General features: G+C 42.0%; 1 protein-coding gene across 1 annotated transcript; it reads left to right on the top strand.

The window, feature by feature from the left end:
• Positions 1-1374: 1374 nt before the first annotated feature.
• Positions 1375-2593, top strand: LOC123170120 (uncharacterized). The gene is made up of 4 exons (XM_044587960.1): positions 1375-1754; positions 1829-1927; positions 2018-2149; positions 2246-2593. The coding sequence occupies exons 1-4, from the start codon at positions 1514-1516 to the stop codon at positions 2440-2442; spliced, it is 669 nt and encodes a 222-aa protein (XP_044443895.1). The 5' UTR covers positions 1375-1513; the 3' UTR covers positions 2443-2593.
• Positions 2594-12503: the final 9910 nt, after the last annotated feature.

Here is a 12503-nt window from a genome sequence, read left to right as displayed (position 1 = left end):
AGGATCCCGATCCAATCATGCTGATGATGGCCGGCCTAGAGCGACAGGCGGACGGAAGTGTGGATGGCGGCCTTTGCGTATCGCGCTAGACCGCCATGTCGAAGAAGAGGCCGGTGGAATCGACGCTGAAGGTGGAGTGGAGTTGCCCAAGGGTCGAAGGCGGCAGCTAGCGACGCAAACCGATCTTAGATTGGAAAAACAAAAAAGAAGCACTGATCAAGATGACCGACGTGAGAGAGAAAAATCAAGATCAAGGATCAGAAGAAAAAAAGACTCTCTAGCGCAGTCGGTCAAGATGACCGGCGAACAAACACTAGGTACGAACGGCGCGGCCCCCGATGACGATCATGGAGATCGATCACCCGAGGGGTGGCACGCTGCAGAAGCGACGACGGCTGCTAGAATTTTGAATCGGGGTTAGGCTGATACCATATAGAAGAAATAAAGAGTGAGATTGATGGTGTCGATGTTTAATGTTTCGACATCGTAGGCCTATACATAATGAATACATGATATTTTTAAAGTACGAGACAAAATAAAATAAATCCTACACTATCCTAGTATTTGCTAACTAATCACGATACTTTAACGAGTCCGAACGTGTACATGAATGCAGGCCAAACATGTATCTACTGGTGAGTGGCAACTCACCGAATCTGCCATCGCAAAAACCCCTCAAAAAAATCTCAACGAATCTGCAAGTTTCTAGATTAAAGAGCATCATTTCTGCATGCACGACATCAACCATTAAGAGTCAAGAAACTATGCAAACCAATGTGGTTGGATGGTTAGAGTGATTGTGGTATTTCCAGTCCATCAATGTTCTAGTTCTGATGCTTGCATTATTTCTAAATTTATTTCAGGATTTTCGGCGATGTGCTTTTAGTGAGAGGAGACGTTTCCGTCGACGATGAGGCGCCTACGATGACTTCATAAATCTAAAAATGATATGCCAGCTCAGTTTCTCAAAGGTGCTCATAGAGGTAGGGTGTGCATGTATGCGTTCATAGGAATGGGTGTATGTGTGTATATATAAGCGCTTGCGTCTGTACTCTTTTTAAACAAAGAGTGAAGAAATTATTAACCGGGGCGCTGTCCATTCACGATCAAATTGGAGTATTAAGAAAGAAAAGTTCAGCTCTTCTCGACCAACGGCGGCGTCCATTCGCTATCAACGAAAGTTCAGCCCTTCTCGATCAACTGAAGAAACGAACCTGAGGTCTCGCCGTCTCGGCCTGCAAATAGTCCATGTTCTGGAAGAGATGACGAGCCTGGACCAGCGACCTTCCTGGGCAGGCCGAGGTCGTCGATCGATCTCACGTCAAATCTGACTGCTTATGTTACTCCACGCGGGTGCATGCCAAATTAATGGTTCGTCCGGCGGCTATGGGTCACTAGTTAATTAGCATAAGTTCGTCTCCCTCGTCGTCCTCGTACACCACCAAACTCCATCCGAGCACAAGAAGAAATCAAATCACACGTACGTACAGCTCGATCCGGCCGGGGCGGCGAAATGGGGCGCACCAACAAGTCCTCCCTCGCGCTGGCGTGCCTGCTCGCCCTGCTGCTAGTGCAGCTACCCCGAGGAGCCCGTGCAGACGGGGATCTGTGCGGCAAGGTGAAGTGCAGCATGGGGAGCTGCGGCGAGTCCGGCGACTACATGTTCGGGTTCGCCTGCCGCTGCAACCCGGGGTGGAGACGGTACCATCTCGGCGACGTGGACTTCCCCTTCCTCCCCTGCGTCATACCAAACTGTACGTACACCCTGCACGCCAATTTTCTTGATGATGGACCAATAAGAATCGACCACCGTAATTTCTCTGGGCAGGCACCATCAACTACTCGTGCCAGGACGGGCCGTCTCCTCCGGCTCCGGCACCGCCGCCGCCAGCAGCGCCACCGCTGACAAACCTCTCAGTCTACGACCGTAATTAATCACCACCTCAGATGATCGCGAAAGAGTTTCTGTTTATCCATTCAAGCATTCGTCACTGAGTCCTGCCTTCCAATGGCGCAGCTTGCTTGATGCAGTACTGCGGGGGCGGCACCTGCGAGAAGGTGGAGTCCTCGGCGTTCGCGCACAGGTGCGCCTGCCCCGACGGCTTCAAGAACCTCCTCGACGACGCCGCCTACCCCTGCTACCGCCAGTGTGAGTGACTCAACAACATGTCGTGACTGAGGTATGAGTATGAGTATGACTAGGCTAACGCTGCCTCGCCGGCGGTTTGGTGTTTCCACCGTGCAGGCTCCCTGGGATCAGGCTGCTCCGACCTCGGGATCGGCATACTCAACGGGTCCGACCCGAGCACGTCGCCGCCAGCACCCGTCTCCTTCACCGTCCAGAAGAGCGGCGCTGCAGGCGGTTCAGCACCACCGGCGCACGGGCTGCTGGGGCTCCTCATACTGATTTCCTTCTTCTGGGCCCACAGTTTTGTGAATTAGTGATAGTAAACCAAGTGTGTGGCGTTTTTCTTTTGCGTGGAAATTAAAAAAAATGCATGGCAAGTGTGTGGCGTTTGATTGGGAACCATATTGTCCCACTTTTCGTATAGGACGAGTATACATTTTGTTTCGGTGATCGCAGAAATAAAATCTAATAAAACAGAACGAGATGGACTTTCAGCTATCGGGTGCAGGGGCACCCTCATGAACCGTAAATTCAAAACAATAAGAATTTACAGCCGAATAATAGCAATATCGATTGGTCTTGGGTGACGATGTTTAACAACGCTATTGCCGCGATGGCGCTTAGGGAAGTGGCTAGGACAGGCGCTAGATACACTTGGACTAACAAGTAATTAGCCCCGGTGAGTAGCGTGTTAGATAGGGTTTTCATCTTGTCGGACTGGGAAGTCCTCTTCCCCTTATGCATGCTTACGGCCGAAACGCGCATCGGTTCTGATCACGTTTCGCTTATCCTAGCCTATGGGGAAGATAGGATTAAGCGTAGCCCTCGTTTCTACTTCAAAACGGGCTGGTTTGAAACCGAGGGCTTTATTTCTATGGTTATCGCCCGCTGGTAGCTAGCGATCGCCTCGGTGGGAAGACAGCGCGGCCCCTTGGACCTCTGGATTGCGGTGGCAGGTGCGCTGCGATCTTTTCTTCGTGGATGAGGCGCCAACCATGGCAGCGAGGCGAAACAGGCTAGGGAAGCCCTTATTGAGGAAACCAAGCTTCTGGACGTCCTTGCCGACTTGAGAGCGTTTTCGGAGGCGGAATGGGCTAACCGCTACGCCCTCGAAAACCAGGTGCTCTCCATTCTTAGGGAAGAAGAGGAGTACTAGTGTCGTAGGGGCGGTGTCAAGTGGGTCAAGAAGGGCGATGTTAACACGGGCTATTTTCACGCGTATGCTAATGGCCGCAAGCGCAAACGCTCGATCCTTAGGCTACAATCTGACCAAGGAGTGTTAGTACGTCAAGACGAGATCTCGGCCCACATTTACGACTACTTCCTTGGCTTGTTGGGAACAGCCGAGTTGAAGCCGCTGCAACTCCGGACTGACCTATGGGGCAGGATGCCCGGGTCTCGCAGGCAGAAAATGATCTGCTGGCTCTCTCTTTCTCCATGGATGAGATCGACCTGGCATTGGTTCCATGAAGCCTGATACAGCACCCGGCCCCGACGGCCGGCCGGTGCCTTTTTTCAGGCGCTTTTGGCCAATTGTGAAAAGGCTGTTCTATGACATTATAAACGGGTTTGCGTTAGGTTTGGTAGACATCTCGCGCCTGAACTTTGGTGTCATTAGCTTGATCCCAAAGGTCAAGGGGGCCGACTCGATCAAGCAATACCGGACGATTACCCTTATCAGCGTCCCCTTCAAAATATGCGCAAAGGCCTATTCAACGAGACTTGCCCCTATAACTCAACGTGTGATCAATAGGAGCCAATCGGCCTTCCTCAAAGGCCGCAACATCCTTGAGGGTCCGGTAGTGCTTCAGGAAATTTTCCACGAGCTCAAACGTACTAAGCAACAGGTTGTGCTCCTCAAACTAGATTTTGAGAAAGCCTATGATCGCTTGAACTGGGAGTTCATCCGTAAGGTTCTGATTCGGAAGGGATTCGAATCAGGTTTTGTACATTGCATCATGCATCTGGTCTCGGGGGGCCAGACTGCAGTGTCAATCAACGGAGGAGTAGGGAACTTCTTCCGCCACAAGCGTGGCCTAAGACAAGGGGACCCTATCTCCCCCTTGATCTTTAACCTTGTGGCGGATGCCCTCTCGGCCATGATCGATAAGGCCAAGGGTGCCGGGCATATCCGTGGAGTGGTCTCTCACCTCATCCTGGGTGGTGTCATGCATCTCCAATACGCGGACGACACGTTGTTGCTTTTCGAGACCGACGATCACAACATTGCTTCCATGAAGCTCATTCTCTTAGCTTTCGAAGTGATCTCGGGCCTCAAGATCAACTTCCTTAAGAGCGAGGTTATCGCCATTGGGATGGCTGACCCAGAGGCGATCCGTGTCACCAACCTACTTAATTGCAAGCTAGGGAGCTTCCCAATTAGGTACTTGGGCCTCCCGATCTCGGACAAACACATTTCCATTCATGATTGGGAGCCCCTTTATGGTAAGGTGGCGAACAGGGTCAGCCCTTGGCGTGGTAGGTTCATGTCCTCCGCCTCTAGGCTAATCCTAACAAACACTAGCCTCTCCTCGCTCCCCATGTTCACCATGGGGATGTTCCTTCTCGCTGACGGCGTCCACACCAAGCTTGACACCCCTAGGTCTAAGTTCTTCTGGGAAGGAACAAGGACCAAAAAGAAGTACCATTTAGTTAAGTGGGCCGCGGTTTGCATGCCCAAAAAGTTTGGAGGCCTAGGTATCCTTAACTCCAAACTGATGAACGTGGCCCTGCTTACGAAGTGGGTATGGAAGCTCTCGCAAAATGAGCAGGGGCTCTGGGCGGAGATCCTTAGGGCGAAATACTTCCCCGACGGGAACTTCTTCACTTCCAAAGCCAAAGGCTCGACCTTCTGGAATGGGATCCAGGCGGTCAAGCCGGCTTTCTCGCTAGGAGCTCAATTCCGAGTTAACAACGGTAGGTCAACTCGCTTCTGGCTTGATTCCTGGTGCGGATCCAAACCTTTGTGGCAAAGCCACATGCGACTTTACCATCTTGCCACTAACACCGATGTTCTAGTTGCAGACGTGTTGCGATCCTCACCGCCAGCGATTTCTTTCATACGACCACTTACCGATATAGAGCGCGTGTCCTGGGAGGGGTTGTGCCTCACGCTGTCCGGTATAGTGCTGAACTCTAAGCACGACGCAGTCTCTTGGTCTCTCACAAACTCCAGAAAGTTTTCGGTAAAGTCGCTTTACGCCAAGTTAATGGAGGGCCCAACTCTTGACATAGCTAGGGGCTGTGGAAACTGGCCATCCCCCTCAAAATCAAGGTGTTCCTATGGCAAATGTTCCACGACCGGCTCCCCTCTTCCAACAACCTGGCCAAGAGAAACGGACCGTCAGATGGCACATGTGCGGTCTATGGGGCCCACGAGGATGCCAACCACATTTTCTTTAACTGCCAACTAGCTCGTTTTGCGTGGAGCGCGATTCGGGAAGCCTTTGCTCAAAACTGGAACCCTCACTCCAGTGGGGAGTTACGCGTCATTCTCAGCGCCCATAGGGGTGGTTTCAATCGAGTCCTTTGGCGTTGCGTAGGGGCGTTGTTGTGGTCCCTTTGGACCATCCGTAACAAGATTACTATTGAATACAAGTTCCCTTCACATCCTGCTGATATTATTTTCAAATGCCATTTGTTCATTCAGACTTGGACGTCGTTGGGGAAACGGCGGGACACTGAGCGGATGGAAGAAGCCATGGAGAGGATCCGCGCCATTCAGATAGCTGCTCGACAATTATCCCCATGGATGTTTTGTGGGAGTTCTACTCCATCTCGCCGACTGTTTAGACTCTCTTGCTTTATTTCAGGCTTCGACCGATTGCATGTATTAAAACTTGGGTTTCGGCCCTGTGGTTTGTTAGTGTGTTTCGAACTTGGATGTTGCCTGTTGGTGGGCTTTATTAATTTAAAGTCGGACGCTCCTTGCGTCTTCGTTCTAAAAAAACATAAGAAAAAAATCAAAAAAAATCAAAAACTTTGGGGGATCAAATATGATCAAACATTCAACGTTCATGCAAGGTTTTAGCATCAAAAAATATTCGTGGAGCCCTCACAAAAAAATCAGTGTTCAAAGTTATGTGTACTTTTGAGTAGTAAATTTTTTTTGTGAAGGCTCCTCGAGTGTTATTTCTGGCTGAAAATTTGCAAGAACATCAAAATTTGATCATATTTTATACCCCAAAAATTCAGATTTTTTTCAAAAAAAATTCATATTGTTTTGAAGTTACTGTTCATGAGGGTGCCCCTGCACCCGGGAGCTGTCACACCTTTCTGCAGAACAGAATAACACATCAACAGAACAAATGAAGTCACTGACACAACCGAATTGTTACTTGATGTCCATTAAAAGTTTCCAGTGCAACGATCCGATAATTTGGGACTAAGGTGATGAAATACACTTTAGCTACATGTGAGCTGACTGAGTTTTAATTTTTGGGTTAGTCGATTTTTTTGACCGTTGATTGCTGCACTAAGATGCGTGCTAGTTGTTTTTTTCCTGTTGTGTGTGCTGTACAGTATTGAGCTGGGCGTTTTTCGATTGACCCCTATTTTGGGCCAGTCTATTTCTTGTTGGGCTGAAGTCTGTTACGTGTTTTCTTATTAGGCTGTTTGTGTGCATTTTTGCTTCTGTTTTTTTGTCAGTTCTTATGGATATATTTTGGATGTTGGGTGAATATAAAATATATAAAAGTAAGTAATGTATAATATGTGTATAAATTGTAATTCTGTGAAAAATGCACTATTATGTGCTTATTTCTTACATACTATTAAAATAGTTCAGTTTCAGTATAATTGTATTTTTTGTGAAAATTCCACTACCATATGCATATTCTTGCATATAATTGAAAGCACATTTTTTGTATATATTGTGTGTAAATTTTGTTATTTTTTGATTATTTTATAATTTCTTTTTGTTAAAGGGTAATATCAATGTAACTAATTCAATCTTACTTAGAAAACTTCATTATTTTGATTTTTTAGTAGTTATTTCATATGTAATTTTTGAAGGGTAATACCAAAACCACTAATTCATTATTTCTTACAAAACTTCATTATTTTGTTTTTGATTTAGTGTTTGTTTCATCTTCTTTCTTTTTAACGGTAATACCAATTTCACTAATTCATTCCATTTTAGGAAACTATATTTTTTGTGAGAATTTCTATTATATACTTATTCTTGCATATTATAAAAAAAGTGCAAGTGTAAATTGTGTGCAAATTTCTCTCTTTTTTGTTTCCTTTCTTCTTAAAGGGTAATGCCAATGTCACTAATTCATTCTTTCTTAGAAAACTTTATTATTTTGATCTTCCTAAAGGGTATTACTAAGGCCTCAAGCTCAATTTTTCTTAGAAAAGCTTCATTATTTTATTTTCATTTAGTTTTATTTTATTTTATTTTATTTTATTTCTTATTTAATTGTAACACAAGTGCCACTAATTCATTCCTTCTGAGGAAATATCCTTTATTGCGAATATTTCACTATTATATGTTTATTCCTGCATATTAGAAAATAGTGTAATTTATGTGCAATTTTGGCTTTTTTTTATTTTCTTTCTTCTTAAAGTGTAATAGCAATATCATTAATTCTTTTTTAGAAAGCTTCATTGTTTTTATTTTCTTTTGCATTTTGTTAAATTTTCTTTCTTATTTAAGGGTAATGTCTATGTCATCCATTCATTCCAACTTAGCAAACATTTTTATGAAAATTTCACCATTGTATGCTTACTCTTTCATATTATAAAAAAAATGCAATTTCTATGTAAATTGTGTGTCATTATTTCATCTGCATTTTTCTTCCATCTTTAAGGTTAATACTAATGCCACTATTACATTTTTCTTAGAAAATTATTACTATTATTATTTTGATTTTGTGATTTTGCTTTTATAGTTACTTCTTTTCTTTATTTTGAAAGCGTAATACCAAAACCATTAAGTCATTTTTTCTTACAAAACTTCATTATTTTGTTTTTGATTTATTTTTTGTTTCATTCGATTTAGTTTTTGTTCATTTCATTTCTTCTTTATTGGTAATACCAATGTCACTAATTCATTCCTTCTTAGGAAACTTTCTTACTACCGAGAATTCTACTATTATATACTCCCTCTGCCCCATAATGTAAGACGTTTTTTAACACTACACTAGTGACAAAAAATGTCTTACATTATGGGACGGAGGGAGTACTTTTCTTGCATGTTGTAAAGAAGTGCAACTTCTGTATAAATTGTGTGCAAATTTCTCTTTTTTTTCCTTTCTTCTTAAATGGCAATAACAATGTCAATAATTCATTCTTTCTTAGAAAACTCCATTATTTTGTTTTTTATTTTGTTTTTATTTTATTTTATTTCTTCTTAAAGGGTAATACCAAAGCCTCTAATTCATTCTTTCGTAGACAAAGTTCATTATTTTATTTTTCATTTAGTTCTTGTCTTATCTCATTTCTTATTTAATTGTAACTCAAGTGCCACTAATTCATTCTTACTTAGGAATTTTCCTTTATTGCAAATATTTCACTATTATATGCTTATTCTTGCATATTATAAAAAAGTGTAATTTATGTGCAATTCTTGTCATATTTTTTATTTTCTTTCTTGTTAAAGAGTAGTTGCAATATCATTAATTCTTAAAGGGTAATACCAATGCCTCTAATTCATTTTTTCTTAGAAAAACTTCATTATTTTGTTTGATGTAATTTTTATTTTCTCTATTCTTGAAGGGTAATACCAATGCCTCTAATTTATTCTTTCTTCGAAAAAGTTCATTATTGCATTTTTCATTTAGTTTTAGTTTTACTTTTTAGCTTATTTATTTGTAACTCCAGTGCCACTAATTCATTCTTTTTTAGGAAATTTTCTTTATTGTGAATATTTCACTATTATATGCTTATTCTTGCATATTAGTAAAATACGAATTTGTGTGTAAGTTGTTTGCAATTTTTTATTTGTTTTGTTTTCTTCTTGAAGTGTAATACAATGTAATTAATTCTTCCATTTTTAGAAATTGTCATTGTTTTTATTTTGTTTTGGTTTTTGTTAAATTGACTTTCTCCTTTAAGGCTAACGCGAATGCCATTCATTCATTCCATCTTAGAAAAAAAATTAATTACAATTCCACTATTGTATGCTTACACTTGCATATTATAAACAATGCAATTTCTATGTAAATTGTGTGTCATTATTTCACTAATGAAGTTTTCTATGAAAGAATGAATTAGAGGCTTTGGTATTACCCTTTAAGAAGAAATAAAATAAAAAATAAATCAAACAAAATAATAAAGTTTTTTTAAGAAAGAATGAATTAGTGACATTGGTAATACCATTTTACAAGAAAGGAAACAAAAAATGAGAAATTTGCACACAATTTACACAGAAGTTGCACTTTTTATAATATGCAAGAAAAGTATATAATAGTAGAATTCTCACTAGAAAGAAAGTTTCCTAAGAAGGAATTAATTAGTGACATTGGTATTACCAATAAAGAAGAAATAAAATGAAATGAAAACTAAATCAAATAAGAAAAAGCGCATTTTATGTGTAAATTGTTTGCAATTTTTGTCTTTATTTGTTTTTATTATTATTTTTCTTCTTGAAGTGTAATAGCAATGTCATTAATTCATTAATTTTTAGAGAACTTCATTGTTTTTATTTTGTTTTGATTTTTGTTAAATTTACTTTCTTCTTTAAGGGTAATGCGAATGTCATTCATTCATTCCATCTTAGAAAACAGTTTTTAATGACAATTCCACTATTGTATCCTTACATTTGCATATTTAAAAAAACAATTCCTATGTAAATTGTGTGTCATTATTTCATTTTTCTTTCGTCTGTAACGTTAAAACTAATGCCACTAATACATTGTTTCTTAGAATTTTTTTATCATTTTGATTTTGTTTTAGTTTTATATCATTTTCTATTTTAAGGGTAATACAAAATACTATTAATTAATTCTTTCTAAACTTTTCTTGTTTTGCGAAAAATCCACTATTCCTTCTTAGAAAACTTCTTTTTTAATTCTATCCTGGTGGCGGAAGCCATCAGTGTCGACGTGCTGCTATACTCTGACGACTTGGCCTGGATATGTGGCTACCAGTGAAAGAAAATATGAGATCACAAACAAATAAAAATAGGTGTGTGTACGTGGTAGCTTTTTTTTGAGACAAACTCCGAAGCTTTTTATTCAACCGTCACAATGTTTACACAGACGAAAGGAAGTCCTTCCGACTGATCCAACCACACATGCAGGCCAGCTGGTAGGGATAAAGCATGCTTCGCGAGCTTGTGAGCCTCGACATTCGAGCTCCTAAATTCATGATTAATATTACAAGTAAGAAAAGTATAATTATGCGCTATGATTCCATGTACAATTGCTCCATAAACTGTGGCGTTCCTGTCCCGAATATCCTCGACCACCACCTTGCAATATGGAGAAACTTGAATCTTTTTTTCATATAAATCGTCCGCCAAGGAGAGAGCCTCCCTTAATGCCATGCACTCGAGTGTTGATGGATCAGAGACAACTCGGAACACAGCCGCAGAAGTGCCAAGAAATTGGCCTGTTGGGTCTCGATAGATCGCCCCAACTGCTCCGTAACCTCCTCTCCTGACCGCTGCATCTACATTGATCTTCACTAAGCTAACCTGAGGAGCAATCCAATGTGTTGGGTGCACCACGGCACCTCTAGTGGGTTGGGGTACGTTTTTTTAGAGATCTTGCCATATTTATTCATCCAAAGCCATGGTCATAGGTACAAGGTTTGGGTCATGAGGATTGCCCAACCACACATGCCTACCCACGCCTAGGTTAGAAGCAAACTTGGCAAGATTATGACCCTCAAAATTAAAATTCCTATGTTCGATGACAAAGGAACTGGAATTAAAACTATTACAAGGGCTTAAGGTTTCATGTACTATAGCCGCATTTGGACCTCGTGTCCCCTTTGTAATATCATTCACCGCTTCTTGGGAATCTGATGCGACACAAATATTTTGAACGGCCAAGTCATCTGCTAGCGATAATGCTTCACGACATGGAAACGTCTCCAGAATTAAAGTGTCATTGATACCTCGGAAGACCACAGCCGAAGATCCCAAATATTGGCCCGTTTGATCTCTGCATAATGCCGCGACTGCTCCTCCACGTTGTGATCTCACAACAGCAGCATCTACATTAATCTTCACAGAACCATTGGGTGGTGGTAGCCAACGTTTAGGCTGAGCCGGTGGTGGTGCTCTTTCCTCCCTACGTCCCTGTCCACTTTCAAGTTGGCCCAGTTCAAAAATAAAATTGTCCACAAAGCGAATGGTTTGCTAAGGGCTCTGAAACAACGACTCATACACCGCCTTATGTAACTCCGTGTAACATGGGGCATGACGTGTGCGCATGTTTTACGACTGGTGACTACCAAAGCCCATGTAACTCCGTGTAGGTACCCTGAATTAAAAGTTACGTGACCACGTGATCTGCGTCCGCCACCGGCTCAAGTCGATTGGCGTAGTACTCCCTCCGTCCGGAAATACTTGTCGGAGGAATGAATGTATCTAGACGTATTTTAGTTTTAGATGCATTCATTTGTATCCATTTTTGCGACAAGTATTTCCGGACGGAGGGAGTAGTTAGTTGCTCCTACGACGCGCTCACTCGACCAGGGTTAGATAAGGTGGTTAGTGAGCGTTGTCCGAATTAACAGGAAAAAAGTGACTGACCCAAATATTATTTTCAGTCGATTGACACCTAGCCACCCCCATTGTAATACCCGTGTTTATTAGTATAAATAAGATCTTGTATTTTGGTAAATTAACAAAATTAGCAGAATGTTGGAGTAGTAATTATAAGCTTAATTAGATAAAATCAATCATTGGCAATCATTGGTTAGTACTAAGTAAGAGTAGTCAACTTAATTCCTTAGTGTGGAAGGATATGCATTACAAGAACATGCTTGTAGAGCCTTCGAGTAGGAGGGCCACGTGTGGGTGTGGTACAAGATATTTAGCAGCTCAAGTTTGCACTTATCTGTAGCATTTAATGCTCCGTTGGAGTCAGCTAGGCACGTGTAATGTAAAAGTACAAACAGCTGTAAAACTAGAGACACCGAGGCTGCTGAGTTACACTTATCCAGCTCCATTCCCTACCCTACCATGCCTATAAATAGATGGGCAAGAGCACGCTGTAGTACTCATCCCAACATACAAACCAGTTCACTAGCTAGCTTTGCATGGAGTAGAATCACACTGATCGGCAAGAGCGCTCGGAGGAAGCAGCGAGTCAGCGAGTCAGGCAAGCATGCGTTCCATCTAGCCTTTCTAGCTGTTCTATTCCTTGTTTGTCTCACTATTCATGCCATGCTCTACATCTAGTAGTACTTCTCAAGCTCT

This window comes from Triticum aestivum, chromosome 7D, assembly GCF_018294505.1.
Source record: "Triticum aestivum cultivar Chinese Spring chromosome 7D, IWGSC CS RefSeq v2.1, whole genome shotgun sequence".
NCBI lineage: Eukaryota > Viridiplantae > Streptophyta > Magnoliopsida > Poales > Poaceae > Triticum > Triticum aestivum.
The sequence above is the reverse complement of the archived record's forward strand: the minus strand, read 5'-3'. Positions and strand labels throughout refer to the sequence as shown.

What these genes read in the sequence shown, in the direction of transcription:
- LOC123170120 (XM_044587960.1), top strand. Translation starts at nt 1,514, where the DNA reads ATGGGGCGCACCAACAAGTCCTCCCTCGCGCTGGCGTGCCTGCTCGCC. An exon ending in CCCCTGCGTCATACCAAACT is followed by an intron (nt 1,755 to 1,828) that starts GTACGTACACCC and finishes TTCTCTGGGCAG; the next exon opens with GCACCATCAACTACTCGTGC. An exon ending in AAACCTCTCAGTCTACGACC is followed by an intron (nt 1,928 to 2,017) that starts GTAATTAATCAC and finishes CCAATGGCGCAG; the next exon opens with CTTGCTTGATGCAGTACTGC.